Consider the following 17,619-nt stretch of genomic DNA (forward strand, 5'->3'; position numbering starts at 1 on the left):
CCTCCCCCCAACCCTGCACACATTCCCACCCTCCTACCCCCTCCCCCACCAGTCACTGCTATGCTCCTCATACACACAGCAAAATCCCTTTCCCCTCCCCGATTATATAAAAAAAACTAAACATAACTTACTTTCTTTAAATTATTTTTTAAAAGTCTCTTAAAGATTTGACGTTTAAATACTTCCTCTCTTCTGATATGTTAAATACCAAAAGCATCCACAACCACTTGATATGCCCTCCACATTTTAGTTCTGGCAAGAAGAGGGAAGATAACTACTCCAATCAACCTAATTAGGATGAGGAGAGGCCAAGAATAGAGTGTGTTCTTCATCCTTCACAGCTTCGACATAATCCTACCTCTCTAATACCAGTACGAACTGTAGATGTGAGGCAGCAGATAGAATAACTGAGGCCCCCCCTCCACCACCTTCCCACCTGTCTCAATAGCAATTTATTCCTTAGGTGACAGATTTCATAAGGGATGTAATTTTCGTAGTCTAATATCAGTAGTCAAAACAAAAAAAACAAAACAAAAAAGTGTTTTTTGTTTTTGAAGTTTTTGCCTCTTTTTTTTTTTTTCCTTTTTTCTTTTTTTTTTTTTTTCACTTAGGAAGAGGTGGAAGTGGTGGAGGGGGTTCTGATGGGAGGGGTGGTGGCCGAGGTTTGTCTGTATTGCCAGACCTGGAGGAGATGGCACCAGCTCTGGGATTCATATATTCACCATAAGAATGGACAAATTCAAATGCAGGGGCCTGGGTGGGCTGAACACCTTGGGCACTAAGCAGGGAGTGGAGCATATTCACAGTATCTTGATAATCTATTGACTGAGTTGTGTTGTGACCATTAGCCCCAGGAGGGCCTTTATCCAGTTTCATATGAGGAACTCGAGTTTTACAGCTAGGCTGTGAAAAGGGCAGGCCACTTGTTTCTGAGCTATGCCCAGGCAACTGGGTCATTGTAGGAAGGGGGGGGAAGGGGAAATTCAAGGAAGAAGATTTAGTACTCTTGGCAATCTTGGCTGGATGATCAAACACTGCTGCCCCAGTAGTCTCTTCCGGGGGACCCCTTTTCCGAGTAGAACTCGAAGATGACAAAGCACTGGACAAGCTGTAGGTTTTGTGTGCTAAGGTGCTTGTCTGGCTGCTATGTTTCGGGTCGCTCGGGCGCTTGCTCACGGGGCCGACTGGCAGCTGTGAGTGAGAGTGCCGGTGTGAGTGGTGGTTGTGATGGTGGTGGTGGTGGTTAGACGGGTGAGTCCTCTGCTTCTCCTTGTGCTCCCTGCTCTTGGGGACATTGTCTTCTACAGAATTGTGCTTATCACCTGCAGAGTGAACTTTAATGCGCATTTTTATCTCCTCTGGTTTTGAAGAAGCTGCTTTATCTCCACTAGCCACAGGGAGTCTCATTTTCAGAGCTGATTTGTCAGCCTTATCCAGAAAAGGCCGTTCAGGATTTTCTGAGCCCTCAATGGGCATTTTGAGAATAACTGAAGAATGGCTGTCATGAGACAGGAGATTCTGGGCAGCATATGCATACTGTGACTTCACATTGGCCTCCATGTTCTCCAGCTGCCTCTTTTGAGCAGCCAACTCTTCTGCGTGCTTTGCACGGTATTCCTTAAGTGAAACCTTAGCAGATGGCACGCTCTTGCTCGTCTGCTTCTGGGAGACAAACGCACTCGAACCATCATGTTGCAAGGAATGATCAGCTCCAATAAGTGCTAAACTCTCACTAGTCCGATGACCCTGAGCAGCTTCAAGTTTAAAGGGAGGTTGGGAAGACAGCCAGCGCTCGCCCTGCAACAGATCCACACTAGTTAGACTCGATGACTCTTCAGAAGAGGGCAGGGAAGGCACTGCACTTGTAGACGTAGTTGACATGCTCATTAATCCTGCAATAGTTGTGTCTGAAGAGGTCTGAGAAATCATATTGAGGATTGTCTGCTCCGATGTGTTTTCATCTGCTCCTCGGTCATCTGGTTTGGTTTTCATGGCAGCCTGGTATGCCTAGAATGAAGCAAACACATCTTCATTCCAAGCAATTTACTAAGTGGCAGTATAGGGAAGCATCAACTAAGGGGAACTTTCCTTGATGGCTTTGTGTTCCTTTGTGTACTAGAGGTGGGGATTTGGGTTTTTGTTCAAGACCAGGCATGTCTCAAACTCAGATATCCTCCTGTCTCTACCTCCCAAGTACTTAAAGACATTCATCATCACATCCAGAAAATAAAGCCATTCTTTTTTTTTTTTTTGGTTTTTCAAGACAGGGTTTCTCTGTATAGCCCTGGCTGTCCTGGAACTCACTCTGTAGACCAGGCTGGCCTCAAACTCAGAAATCCTCCTGCCTCTGCCTCCCGAGCACTGGGACTAAAGCATGCGTCACCACGCCATTCTTAAAAATTCTTAAACATTCAGTATAACTACTTGAAGGCTGCAATTAGCCTTTTTAAATTCTAGAAACTTTGATGAGGTTTGTATGAACATAAGAAATTAAGTACATGCTTTGAAGTTCATTTCTAATCTAATCTTCTGGAGGCAACACTTATTTATAATTCACCAGACTCAGGAGAATTAGTCTGATTTCTATGCATGGTGGTCCATGTTTGCAATCCCAGCACTTAAATAGCAGAGGCAAAGGCTAGAGGATCAGGCGTCCAGGGTCAGCCTCTAGAACCACAAGGCTCAAGACGAGGTGTCTCAAAAGGGCTAGGAGAAGGCTTTACTCTTTCTTCTGGGTGCTGGCGACTGAATGCGGGCCTCATAAACCGTGAGGACTTTTCATCTGTCTGATACTTTGGGGAAGGGAATGACTATCACTCCTAAGACTAAAATATCTGCATACAACTCCAGACTGCAAGCCACTTAAGAAGAAACCCCTGGGCTGAAGAGATGGCTCAGCAGTTAAGGAAACTGGCTACTGTTGCAGAGGACCTGGGTTCTGTTCTGCAACTGTAGCAGCTCACAACCACTTAAAGCTCCAGTGCCAGAAGATCTGGCATCTCTGTCCTCCACAGGTACTATATGCACATAAGTGCAGGCAAACACTCCTATACAAAAAATAAATCTCTCCCCCAGGTGGTCTCAAGCTCACAGAGATCATGTCTCTGGCCCCCAAGTGCTGGTATTAAAGGCATGCAACACCATGCCAACTGTAATGCTAAGTCTTTAAAAAGAAAAAAGGAGAGGAGGGATGGGAGAAGGAAAAGAGAATAATAAAACATTTTTAGTCAGGCGGTGGTGGCGCACGCCTTTAATCCCAGCACTTGGGAGGCAGAGGCAGGTGGATTTCTGAGTTCGAGGCCAGCCTGGTCTACACAGTGAGTTCCAGGACAGTCAGGGCTGTACAGAGAAACCGTCTCGAAAAACAAACAAACAAACAAACAAACAAAAACAATTTTTACAGCTTAATCTCTTCAGCACCTCAATATCATTTTCTATTGAAATACTGCTCAGGTTAACATTTCTAAATTTCCTAGTATCACATGCTTAGTAAATAGAACACCAGTGAACAGAAAAAACAAACAAAAAAAAATTTAATAAAACATTTTAAAATTAATTAATTTTTAAAAATGTAGGCATGTTCTATCTGAATGTATATCCCAGAGAGGCATCCGATCCCTTTATAGGTAGTCGAGAGCCACTATGTGGGTGCTAGGAATTGGATTCAAGAATTTTGCAAGAATAGCTAGTGTTCTAAACCACTGAGCCATCTCATCAGCCCTAAAACTTTTTTTTAAAAGATTTGTTTATTTTATATATATGAGTATACTATCCCTGTTGCTGTCTTCAGACACATCAGAAGAGGGCATCGTATCCCTTTAAAAATGGTTGTGAGCTGCCATGTGGTTGCTGGGAATTGAACTCAGGACCTTTGTAAGAGCAGTCAGTGCTCTTAACCGCTGAGCCATCTTTCTAGCCCAACCCCCTAAAACATTTTTTAAAGTAAAAATCACACTCAACCCTTATAATTCCATCCATACCTTGCCCTACAGTCTTTTATCCTGCCTGATCTACAGCATGAGTTCTAGGACAGCCAGGGCTACACAGAGAAACCCTGTCTCAAAAAAAGAAAAAAAGAAAAAAGAAAAAAAAGACTGAAATCTTAGTTCATATCCAGGCTATAAAGTCACAATTACTGTTAAGTAAGAAGGAACTCCAAGCCGAGCACACATATCCAATTCTGATATATTCATATACTCACTGGTGCAGTTAAACGGAAGAGTAAGTTCATCAGCACTAAGTCTTACCCTCCAATTCCGAATGCGCTTCAGCCTGCTTGGAGTTTTCTCTAGAATCTGTAGAAATTCATGTGTCAATTCTACAAATGAAACATTCAAGAAGTGCTCAGAGACAAGAATATAACGAAACAAGAATAACCTCAACTAACTCACTGTTTTCAAGTCATGTTTGGCCAGATATGTGACAAATCAAGACGTGCGTTTCAAGGTCCCTTACACTAAAACTTACCATCTAAAAGTTCCAAGGTCACAGTGGCGTCAACATACTCCCACCAGTGCTTCCCGTCAGTTGAGACTGGGATCTCCCAGTTGGACCACTTGCAAGCCAGATGGATGCAGACACAGGCCACCACAGGAGGTGTGTACTGCAGGCTAAATGTGGTCAAATGCAGGCTGACATCAAAGGGAAGGAAACAGAGAGTGTCATGAGCCCTCAATTCTCAACCCTAAACTAAAACTCTCCATTATATAAAAAAAAAAACCAAAAAACCAAAAATAAAAACCACAGGAGAGTGAGAAGGGCAAGAAATATCCTGTGCTCTGATTCAGCATTCAACACGACTCTCTTCTTTCCTCTAAGATTTACTTCTAATTACCTGTACACGTCTGTGTTGGGGTACAAGCACAGAGATGATGTGCAAGGAGGCCAGAGGTGTTAGACCTCCTACATTGTAAGTTACAGGCGATGGTGTCCATCCACAACAGATACTGGGATTTGAACTCAGGTCCTCAGGAAGGGCTGTATGTGCTAGACTAATCTCTTCAGCACCTCAGTATCATTTTCTATTAAAATACTGCTCAGGTTAACAACATTTCTAAATTTCCTAGTATCACACACTTAGTAAACAGAACACCAGTGAACAGAAAAAACAACAAAAAACAAAAAAAGAAAAGAAAAAAAAGGAGCTAGGTAGTGAGCCTTGGTGAGGCATGTCCCTTTAATCCTAGCCCATGGGAGACAAAGGCTGCTGTGGGTCTCTGCGAGTCCAAGGCCAGCCTAGTCTACATAGCAAATTTCAAGATTGCCAGAGTTATTTAATGTGACCCTGTCTATCTCGAACCAAAAAACAAAAGGAAAAAACAACCAAAGGCAACATAGGAGCAGATGCCTGACCCCAAAACACGGGAAGCGCAAGTTTAAGGGTGACTTACGCAATGAGACTGTCTCAAAATGTAAAAATAAAAATAAAAAATAAAAAAAAGTTGCTCTCTCAAATACAAATATACCTGATTGTTTTTTCTTTTAAAGATTCTGTTTGGGTTTAGGCGGGTCTCATTCTCTGGCTGCCTCAAACTCACAGCCATCCTATCTGCCGATTACAGCACTGTAGCACATGATGATGTAGCACATGATGCTTGACTCTTACTTTAAATTTGCTTCCTTTCTCCTCCTCCCATGTGTGTGTGTGTGTGTGTCTGTGTGTCTGTGTGTCTGTCTGTGTTTATTAAGACAGCTCAGCATGGGTTTGAACTTGCTGCATTCCAAGGATGACCTTGAACCACTCATTCTCCTGCCTGGGGCCTGAGTGCTGAGATCTCAGACTGGGCCACCATACTCAATGTATGCAGGGCTGGCTTACTAATGCTGACCTTCTCACACTTGGTGACTGAGGATGACTGAACAAACAATATGGGAATCAGACACAAGAACAAGCAGGTCACTTGGCAGAACAAGTTACATAGCTTTTTATATAAAATCAAATCCTTGTAGACTAAGTGCCCATTGCTTTGGCAAAGGAGAAGAAAATTAACAATCCCCCCAAAATTACATAAATGTTCAGGTTGTGCTCTTGGACATTTTATAGCAAAGTTAATGCATAGAATTATGTATGCTAAATAAGTACAAAACCCTAGTAAATTAAAGGGTATAAAGCAAATACGAGGAAAAGAAAAATCTGCAGAAAAATTCATTCTCCAGAGCGCTGTCTACAACACATTATATCAAACGTTATTTTTATGGTCTTTTGTCTCTAGTTCACAAAGTGATCCTATAGACCCCTCAAAAGGTGACAAGCCCAGTCCAACCAAATTCCAAACCCAAAAACAGAAGAGGAAAAAAATAAAAATATAAACCTGTTGGTTGCCATGAAGTAAGATGTCTGTGCTAAGTCCTTGCTTGCTAACAAAAACAAAAGAAAAAGACATTATTAGTTCCATTTTTTTTTTCAACAAATACTTAGTAAATGTGTACTATTTGTAAGGTACGCAAATAGTGGTAAGTTAGGCAGACATAGTGCCTGGTCATCTGGTGCATACATTCTACCCAAGTAAACACATCAGTGACTTTGGGAAGAAGGGTCAAATGGGATGTTGGCAACTGAACACAGGGTCTCTCAGGCTAATCAGATGTTCTATTGATTTCTTTTTCTTCCTTTCTTTTCTTTTTTATTTTTATTTATTTATTTATTTATTTTTTTGTTTTTTGAGACAGGGTTTTTCTGTGTAGCCTGGCTGTCCTGGAACTCTCTCTGTAGACCAGGCTGGCCTTGANCTCAGAAACCCGCCTGCCTCTGCCTCCCTAGTGCTGGGATTAAAGGTGTGTGCTACCACTGCCCTACTGATTTCTAATTTGAATGTTAATAATTATGCTGCTTCCACATCTAGAGAGGCAAGCTTTATTTTGAACATCAGCTATTGGAGGTGTTCATTTAAAATCCAATTCCTCAATGTAGCCTGACTCAGTATTTAGGGGAGAACAGAGATTCTGATGCAAGAGATTACTGTGAAAGAGCAAGATAAGAGATGAGGCAATAGGACCTGGCTCCAAAGTCAGACTCCAGAAGGCCATGACGTATTTGGAGAAAGGAACTTCTTATTTTTTTAAAAAAGAACTGAGTAGACTGCGATTTACTTGACCATCAAGTAACACCTGTTTCACATACTACAATGAGAAAAAAAGCATTCCACATTCCCTCATAAAACCAATCAAGGGAGACAAGCAATTTTTATCTTCTTTGGAATTTCAGAGACTTCCTATAGAAGCACGTATCCACGTCTCTTCAGCCCTGCTCTCCCTAATGCAAAACCTTTAAAGCTTTAAGTGTACAGGACTCACACCCTCGGGCAGATGAGGTGAGGAAAAGTTCTCAACAGCAACCTGAGTTCAGTCCCCAAGATCTCAACAGAAAACTGACGCCCAAGGTTACCCTCTAGCCTCCGCTACATAAGCCAAGTGGCACATGAATACCACGCTCATGTCTCACCCATGACACATGCTAAAGACATCTGTTTTAATGTAAAATACTTCAGAAACTGAGAATTCTTCTGAAATTTCATTTTTCATATAATAGTATTAAAATAAAAAATAAGGCTAGTCCTCAGTTTGGCATATAAAACCCCGAAAGACATTTATATGCATAATGATATTCACACTTTGTCTTTTCAGGTCTGAAAATAAAACCCAGGGCTTTGTGTGTCCTGGGTTTTATGCTCTACCACTGAGCATATGTCTAGTCCCAGATAATCCTTTTTTGTTTGCTATTTGTGTAGTTGAATAGGCCTTACTCTTGAACTCACCATACAGCCTAGGCTAGCTTAAAATGTACAATGATCTTCCTAAGTACTGGGAATGTAAGTGTGTGCCACCACAACTAGTACCCTAGGGACTAGGGATACTTCTTAAATAGAAGGAACCCTTAAGGATTAGGGATGTAACTCTATGGTAGAGCACTTGCCCAACATATACAAGACCCTATGTTTAAACTCTATAGCACAAAAACAAAAAAACAGTGCTGGGTATGGTGGTACAAGCATTTAATTCTAACACTTAGGAGGCAGAACTTAGCAAATTTCAGTCAAGCCAAGGCCACATAGTGAGACTGTGTCTCAAAAATGAAAATTTATATACCATTTAAGAGCTAATTTTTAATCAGGACTAGAGATAGCTCAGTAGTTAAAAGAGCACTGGCCTTTCTTCCAGAGGATCGGGGTTTGATTCCCAGTTCCTTTGTGATGGCTCTTGATTAACTATAATCCAGTCCCAGTAGATCTGACTCCCTTATGTAGCTTCCAAGTACACCAACTACACATGTCATTCAGATGTACACTCAGGCAAAACACCAATACACATACAAATAAGTAAGAAGAAATGAATATAATTCTAAAATCCTACCCAATGGATTGTGAGCAATAGAAATAAGTTCAAATGAATTCAATGTCACCACTGGGATTTCCTTTGATTAAACATGAACCAAAAAAAGACCATCCATGTTTAAAAAATAAACTATACTTGTATACATGTGCTAATACAGGATGTGGGGTTAGGGCACTGGAATACCACGGCATGTGTGGAAGTCAGAGGACAACTTTTGGAAGTCAGTTCTCTCCTCCCACTGTAGGACCCAGGGTTCAAACTCAGGTCATCAGGCTACTGACCCACTTGCTGGCCCAACACCAGCAACTTTCAAGATTTTCTGAAAAATGCTAATTTATATGTGACTTGGTAGCTTTTCCAAATCTGTCCTTATACTTTGTGAAGTACCCCACCAGACAAAAGCTGACTCTTAGTTCCTTTTCCTGTATGGCTCAGAGTCCAATCCATCAGGGTGAAGCAGCCACAATAGCAGGAACATGAAGCAACTGTCACGTTGCATGGAGTCAGGAAACAGGGTGCCGACTGCAGGCTGATGCTCAGTTACACTTCTCTACTGTACAGTCTGAGATCCTAGCAGGGAACGGGGCCACCCACTATGGATGAGTCTTCCCACCTCAACATAATCAACCTAATTCTCCATTGGCAAACCCAGCGATCTGTCTTCCAAGTGATTTTGTCAAAATGACAGTTAATGCTCACCTCACTGTCTGGTTAAATTAAAAGATCTAAAAACAGTTTTCAATAGTTCAGAAGCAAGTGTTTGACTCCAGCCAAGCAGGTGGTTCAGTCTGAATCTGGGACAAGGCGGCTGTGTTGTGCCTGAGTCCAGAGCCAGGTACAGCCCCAAATAACTAAGCAATCCAAGAAGTTAGAGTTACGTACCTCGAACAAGCTGGGTGCACTTTACCACATGTGTATGTGGGTGATCAATTGTTAGTTCAAACCCTTCAAAAAGAAAAAAAAAAGTAACTAGTTAAAAAGCTAAAAATATTCAATATACTTATCTCTCTTTTGTCTGAACTATTAACGGCCAGTTCACTTTCCCCTCTCAAAAGCACTGTGCAGAGACTAAGTGACTAAGAGTATCCCTCCCACTCTTCTCTGCCAACCCCAAAGACCACAGGAGAGGGCTGGAGGGACGGTCAGCGAGGAAGAGAGAGGACTGCTCTTCCAAAGGTCCTGAGTTCAATTCCCAGCAACCACCCGTGATGAGATCTGACTCCCTCTTATGGTGCATCTGAAGATAGCTAATAATAAAATAAATAAATCTCAAAAAAAAAAAAAAAAAGACCACGGGAAAAGACCATCTCTGAACACAAAAATTTCTTTCTATGGAGGCAAGAGAGACAACTCCCTGGTTTTGACTAGGTGCTGCAGAGAGCTGAGTTTTGACTCCCAGCATCCACCTGGTGGTTCACTGTAACTCCAGTTCCAAAGAATCTGACACTTTCTTTGGATCTCTGTGGGCATACATGGTGCAGACAAAAATGCAGGTAAAACACTCATACACTTGATTCCCCTGCCTCCAGCTCCCAAATGCTGAAATATAGAATGCGATACCACACCCAGTTTGGAGCTGAGGACCCTAGATATCAAACCTAGGGTTCATGAATGCTAAGGATTCTACCAACTATTTACTCTGTAGCTGCGGCTGGATGCAACTCTTGGCAATTCTGTTCTGGCTCTGCCACCTGAGAGCTGGATTACACCTCACTGGATTAAACCTCACTGTGGTCCCATTCATCAGCTCCATTATAATGTGTACTGGTTAGTTTATCCTATTTCAAAAGGTCATTATCAAAAATATTCAACGGAGTCAGTACATCGAGAAACTGACAGAGTAAATTTTTTCTGAGCACACAAATATAAATCCCAGCCACCACACATAGCAGCACACTCAGGAGGCCTGGCAGATTTTGAGTTTTTAAAGCCAACTTGGTGAAACCGGTCTAAAAACAAGCAAGCAAAACATACACACACACACACACCCACACACACACACACACACACACACACACACACACGGGGGGGGGGGCGTACACACAAACAAAATGCTATTATTTAAACACAGTCAAACCAGAACAGTTTATAGGAGAATGAGGTTTCCCCCTCCCACCTCCCCCCCCATCATTATCTATCAGGTTAAAAAACTGCCAAACTAGCCAGGTGGTGGTGGCACACACCCCGAATCCCAGCACTCCGGAGGGAAGAGGCAGGTGGATCTCTGAGTTCAAGGCTAGCCTGGTCTGAATGACTCCACATATAAACTCTTGAAAAACAAAGCCAAACAAAATCAAAACCAAACCAAACAAACAAACAAAAACTAGCAAACTATCAGATAAATCATAAACCTTACAGGGTTGGAGATATTGCTCAGAGGTTAAGAGCACATACTGCTCTTCTGAAGGTCCTGAGTTCAAATCCCAGCAACCACATGGTGGCTCACAACCATCCTGAATGAGATCTGACTCCCTCTTCTGGGGTGTCTGAAGACAGCTACAGTGTACTTATATATAACAAAGCTTTAAAAAAAATCATAAACCTTACAATGAGAAAAATTTAAAAACTCTTGACTAATAGCTCTTTCAAGGGTCACCAAGGATCTAACACTGTGGAAAGAGACTAGGGTTAATGGCCTGTTTCCATTTAATGAGCCCCACAGCCATTTTTACCCAGGACAGACACTTCCCAAAGCCTTAAAAAGATTTTCTCCTAGTCTTACAAACTTTAACATGAAATCATTATATCCCATACACATTTTTTCCTGTTTTAAAGGAAAATTAACTTACCTAAGGTCTGCAAAATTATGCTCTCTAAAATCACCAGATCTTGAACTTGTTGTAGGTAAGCCTAGGAGGGGAAAAAAAAAAAAAAAAAAACAGAAGTTACACCCTACAAAAGGATGTAAATAACTTTAAAAACAAACATTCAAAGGTATAGCTAGAGGTCCCTGAGCAACGGCCCTGCAGTTAAGAGCACTCACTACTGATGCAGAAGACCTAGGTTTGTCTCAAGAACTCTCAGAAAGCTCACAGCCATCCGTAACCCCAGTTCCTGGGAATCCAACACTCACTCACTGGCCTCCACAGGCAATGTATACAGGTGGTACACTTACACTCATGTAGGCAAATATTAATGCACATAACATTTTTAAAATCTGAAGGAGAGGTGGAATGGAAGATAAAAGGTAGTATTAGAACTGGAATATATAGTCTTTATGTCTATTTCATTCGGGACAGAAAAGAAGAGCCCAGACATCAAGATAACACTTTATTAATGCAAGGCTAGTAAAAGCACAACTGCATTTATCTTCAGGTATTTTAAATCTTAGAAGTCAGATAATCTACACATAAGAAATATCACACCTCTAAGAATCGTCACATTTCATCTGCAGATCCTTTAACAGTGCTGTAAGAATCTAATAAATATTTGACTCACATTCAATTTTTCTCTTGCATTTATTCTAAAAATAAATTGAAGAGTTCAAAGGAGCTAGGCATGTGAAATGAATTTCTAAGTTTGAAGCCGGCTTGTATGTTGGAGTTTGGTCTGTTGCTATATACTGTAATGCTAAATTCTGTACCCACCAAGCGTGAATTCTCACATTTACTAGCTTTGGTTGTGCAAACCTTGTTCCTTAATCTAAACCTATTGGTCAAATAAACTACCAGAAGGGTTAGAGGTGGATAGATTTGTAGTTAGTTACCTGGTTAGGGGAGGAGAAAGAGAAGAATGAGAGGCAACGAACCTAGCACATGGCTAGAAGGAGAACAAGTATTTGGGGGACACCTTTAGGGAGGTAGCCAGGCCAGCAGTTAGAAAGTAGATAAGGGGTGGCCCACCAGTAATTGCCAAAGCAATAATCATAGCCTGAGCCTCATTTATTTACGATAGTCAGGGATAAGCTTAATAAATTGGTTGTCCTAAATATGGGCGAACCAACATGGGGCAAGAACTCACTTAGAATCCAAGTTTAGATTGCAGGTATACTGGGTAGAGTTGCAACACTGCCTGCAAACACTGCTGCTAGGGACCAGCTAGACTACAGCTCCCGGGAAGGCTTTGCTTGTACTCCTGCAGCTGCTGAGAAGAAACACACAGGTTGCAGTTCTTCCAAGAGCTGCTCTGGAAAGCCAGCATTCTGCTTGGCAGAGAGTATGGCTAGTGCCAAGGTCCAGAGAAAAACAGCAGCCTAATCTGGGCCCACGGAGTCCCCAGCCCAGCATCTGCTAAGAGGCACCAGCTCAACCAAGCATGGCAGGGCACATGGGCCAGGGACCACTGGAGGATGTCTGGGGAAGGTCTAAAGCCTCGCAGAAGCACAGCCAGTGGAGAGGCCTGGCCAGGGCTGGCAAAAGGCCATGAGCCTTGAGCTAGCTAAACAGCTGGGATGAGGCTTCCGCACCACAAAGTATAAACTAAAAAGTCCCAAACTGATAAGGTATTGACTGGGGATGATCCCCTGAAGGTCTTAGCTACAAAAAGGGAGATTGGCAAGATCAACAAGACATGTATCGTATGCACTGATTCTGCTACTTGAGAACAGCTCTGAGACTGGGTGAGACAAAAAGTCTTTGTACAGCCAGTAGATCTTGTTGACTACAAAATCCTCAAGGCTTTTCACACCATGCTTTTAAAATGGTATAGTTAAAAACTGATATTACCATCTGACATATAATCCAAGTAACTTCTTTTTTTTTTTTAAAGAATATTTATTTATTATATGTAAGTACACTATAGCTGTCTTCAGACACTCCAGAAGAGATCTTGTTATGGATGGTTATGAGCCACCATGTGGTTGCTGGGATTTGAACTCCGGACCTTCGGAAGAACAGTCGGATGCTCTTACCCACTGAGTCATCTCACCAGCCCCTAAAGTAACTTCTAAAGACAGATGTTTTTCATCTGCTCAAAAAGCAGAAAAATTGGGCTGGTGAGATGGCTCAGTGGGTAAGAGCACCCGACTGCTCTTCCAAAAGTGCAGAGTTCAAATCCCAGCAACCACATGGTGGCTCACAACCATCCTTAACAAGATCTATCGCCCTCTTCTGGAGTGTCTGAAGACAGCTACAGTGTACTTACATACAATAAATAAATAAATCTTTAAAAAAAAAGCAGAAAAATTATCCTTAACTGATTTGTGCACCCTGCCCATTCCATACATATGTTTTTATAGAACTATGCACTGCTTGTCAGGTTTGTACACTGCAGAATGGAAGACCAGGGCACAGACAGGCCTTACAGGATTCCCCTCGGGGATGCGGAAATGCTATTCCTGCTGCTCCAGCTCCCTGTTTCAGTCTTCCTCAACGGCATCAAGGCTGTTCCCTCTAAAGACTTGCTTCTGGGACATTTTCAGAATAGCTAGCTCACTTGGTCCAGCCTCTCAGACTGTTCCAGTCTGCGTTTTCACATACAGAAACTGAACAATGAATGCTACAGTCACTTTTCTTTTGACTTAACCATTTTCCCCAACTTCCTTTAGGGGCCCCGAACAGGAAATCTTTGCCCCACTTCATCAGGAAGCAATTATAAAAAGACTGTTGTCTGGCCCCTTAAGTTGGGGTGGATGGTTTTGCTCATTTTACAAACTATATATATGTTGTCTCTTACCTCACTCCTCGTGTCAGGAAGTGACTCCTGTGGATGGAGGCAAGTGTGTGCCACCTTGATGACATGTTCCAATTTTTTTGGTTGTTCTTCTACTTTTGCTGCTAGAAACAAGGCCGCTGGAGCCATAGACTTCATAGAAGAAAAAAAGGTCATACTTGTTATTTATTTCTAAATGATAATCAATCTAGGAACAGCTAAATGTCAAACAAATCAAGTCTCTGCCACAATCTCGTACCCCTTATTAATACTTTCCACCACCTGTCAAATCATAACCCCAGGCCTCAGCAAGCCCTCAGGGATCCATGTGAGAAGGCTGCAGACCTTAGCTGCTTCCCATTGAAATGGCTGCAAAAGGAGGACAGTCAACATGAACAGTCTGAAACAAACACTGCTGCTGGCTATGGGGATGGGAGAGAATTGTAGAATTTTTAAGAATAAATTTGGGGACTCAGGAGATTAAGTGGTGACCTATGTCCAAAACTCTAGCAGCAACATCTGTACCACCAGAGTTAAGGTGTAGGCATAGGATCCTAGGGACTTAGCGGCCACCCAGTCTAGCCAAAATAGCAGGCTCCTCATTCAGTGAGACCAATAGAAGACTTGATGTCCGTCCTATAGTCTGACCCCCACACACAGGCGGAAACACAAATGTATGCAACACACATACTAAATAAAAATGTTTTTGTTAGGTGTGGCAGCCCTAATGTACAATCCCAGCATTCCTTAGATCTCTGAGTTCAAGCCAGCCTGGTCTACATGGTGAGTTCCACAAACTACATAGTGAGATCCTGTATCAAAAAATAAAACCCCTTTTTAACTTATAAACCAATCTTTAAAAAAAAAAAAAAAAATTACAGGTACTAGAAATGTGGCTCAGTTGGTATGGTACTTACCGTCCATTCACAAAGTACTGGTTCCACATAAGAAAAGTGTGTGTGTGTTTTGGTTTTGGGGGATGGGGGGAGCACAGACATAGTGGTGCATCCTATAGTCCCAGCACTGGCACCCGTAAATTTAGTCATCCTCATTTACATAGTGAAATCAAGGTCTGCCTGGGCTACACGAGACTGTCTAAAAACAATAAAAATAACCTGGCAGTAATCTCACACACCTTCAATCCCAGGACTGGGGAGGCACACAGACAGGCTCTAAATTCAGGCCAGCCTAGTCTATATAGTGAGTTCCAGGACAACCAAGGCTACACAGAGTGGGACACACATACCAAACAACAAAAAAACTACAAAATATTAAAGTCACAAGATAGAAAATATTTAGGGAAGAAAAATAACTCAAGCCAATTTACAAATAAAAGATCTCAAAGGATAACCATAAAAAAACTGAAACATCATAATCCGTATTTCCAACACTACTGCTACTTAAATTGTAATTTTCTAGATTAAAGTCTGGAATGCTGCAAAGATCTGCACAACCTTCTCTATCCTTCCACTCTTCTTTTTTTTTTTTAAGTTTTTTTAAATTAATTTTTATTTATATGAGTACACTGTAGCTGTCTTCAGACATCCCAGAAGAGCGCATCAGATCCCATTAGAGATGGTTATGAGCCACTATGTGGTTACTGGGAATTGAACTCAGGACCTCCTGAAGAGCAGTCAGTGCTCTTAACTGCTGAGCCATCTCTCCAGCCCCTCCACTCTTCTTAAAAGCTAAACTGGAACCAGTCTAATGTCCAATGAACAGATTAAGAAAGGAAAGTACCGGGAGTGTATCAATTGGCAGAGTGCTTGCCCTAGGTTTGACGCAGTCAGCCTGCCCCTACCTCTCCAGGGAACAAAAAACAAAACAAAAAAAAAACAAAGTAAGCAACCACCACAACTAATATTTACCAACTGCTTATTTTGGACAGGAAACCTGAAAATTAATTTAAATACCATAAACTTATTTGGAAACGGGCATTATTATTACTGAACATAAAGATCAGGAATCTGAGGCACATGGTCACTTACATAAGCCACACAGCTAGTAATAAGCAAATCAGCAAAATCCCAAATCCAGACTCGTCTAACCCCAGCATACATTCTTTTAAGAAGTACACTTCACTGTTTTGTTTGTTTGTTTTTATATTTGTTTTTGTGAGACAGGGTTTCTCTGTGTAACAGAGCCCTGGCTGGCCTGGGACTCACACAGAGACCCACCTGCCTCTGCCTCCTGGGTGATGGAATTAAAGCCGTGCACTACCACGCTTGGCCTAAATTCATTTCTTGTAAATCAACTGAGGGTAAAAATATATCCAAACCTGTTGCTATTAAAATATGGGTCTTTTCTTCTTTTGGTGCTATGGATTGAACCTAAAACCTCTAGCATGCAAAATACACACTCTATGCCATATACATAGCCCCAAGGATTTTTTTTATCTTTTTTTGGGGGGGGGGATTTTTTTCCGAGACAGGGTTTCTCTGTATAGCCCTGGCTGTCCTGGAACTCACTTTGTAGACCAGGCTGGCCTCAAACTCAGAAATCCGCCTGCCTCTGCCTCACAAGTGCTGGGATTAAAGGCGTGAGCCACCACTGCCTGGGTAGGTTTTTGTTTGTTTGTTTGTTTGTTTGTTTGTCATTACGAATGGTTGTGAGCCACCATGTGGTTTCTGGGATTTGAACTCATGACCTCTGGAAAAGCAGTCAGTGCTCTTAACTGCTGAGCCATCTCATCAGCCCAGGAAAGCAATTTCTAAGGAGATCAGAAATCCACCTGCCTCTGCCTCCCAGTGCTGGGATTAAAGGCATGTGCCACCACGCCCTGCTTAGCCCCAAGGATTTTTAAATGTATAAAATACAACATAAACATAAAATCATCAGAAGTAATTTACTGAAACTTTTTTATTTCCTTTCTTGAAAAGATTTGAGACAACACTTTTGGAAATTCAGTTGGTGAGTCCTTAATTCAAGTGCACAGAAGCAGTGGGAGGGCCCTTACACTACCGGAACCAATATTCTGATAAATGCTTTCAGCAGGGCAAAGTGACAACAAACTTTACTTATTCGACTTTTGGCATTTATATTAAAATGTTTATAAGTGATCTATGTAAAGACAAGACTATGATGGAAGAAATCTTTTTGATATATATAGATATCAATATATCTCCCCCACCCCCCAGAGTTTCTCTGTGTAACCCTGGCTGTCATGGAACTCACGAGATTTTTTTCCAAGGTCTGGGATCAAAGACATGCACCACCACCACCACCACCATTTTTACAACAAATCAGAATCAACCAGAATATGCACTAACAGAGAACTAGTTAAACTATTGTAACGATATAAATACTATACAGCCACTTCCTTTTTTTCTTTTTCCAGTGTAGAGAATCTAGCCTAGGGCTTCACAGATACAAAACATGCAAATAAAACCACACCCCCAAGTGTCCTGACCCTTCTTAAAATCATTTGGAAGATAGACAGATTAATCAGTAGTTAAGAGTACTAGTTGGGGCTGGAGAGATGGCTTAGTGGTTAAGAGCAACGACCTTCTTCCAAAGGTACTGAGTTCAAATGAGTTCAAATCCCAGCAACCACATGGTGGCTCACCACCATCCGTAATGAGATCTGACATCCTCTTCTGGCGCATCTGAAGACAGCTACTTAGATAGAATAATAAGTAAATCTAAAAAAAAAAAAAAAAAAAAAAACAAAAAAAACAAAAAAACGGGCGGTGGTAGCCT

General features: G+C 41.8%; 1 protein-coding gene across 1 annotated transcript in view; it reads right to left on the bottom strand.

Moving 5' to 3' along the window:
• Positions 1–565: 565 nt before the first annotated feature.
• The window catches only part of Ccnt1 (cyclin T1), a 22,808-nt gene continuing 5,754 nt past the window's right edge, over positions 566–17,619 (bottom strand). Inside the window, exons 3-9 of the mRNA XM_021216572.2 lie at positions 13,945–14,073; positions 11,121–11,181; positions 9,214–9,276; positions 6,312–6,357; positions 4,468–4,631; positions 4,248–4,318; positions 566–2,007 (exon numbers count right to left, since the gene is read on the bottom strand). Of these exons, the coding sequence (XP_021072231.1) occupies positions 604–2,007; positions 4,248–4,318; positions 4,468–4,631; positions 6,312–6,357; positions 9,214–9,276; positions 11,121–11,181; positions 13,945–14,073 (1,938 nt within the window). The 3' untranslated portion in view covers positions 566–603. The remainder of the gene's footprint in view (positions 2,008–4,247; positions 4,319–4,467; positions 4,632–6,311; positions 6,358–9,213; positions 9,277–11,120; positions 11,182–13,944; positions 14,074–17,619) is intronic.

This window comes from Mus pahari, chromosome 17 (genome assembly GCF_900095145.1).
Source record: "Mus pahari chromosome 17, PAHARI_EIJ_v1.1, whole genome shotgun sequence".
Classification (NCBI taxonomy): Eukaryota; Metazoa; Chordata; class Mammalia; order Rodentia; family Muridae; genus Mus; species Mus pahari.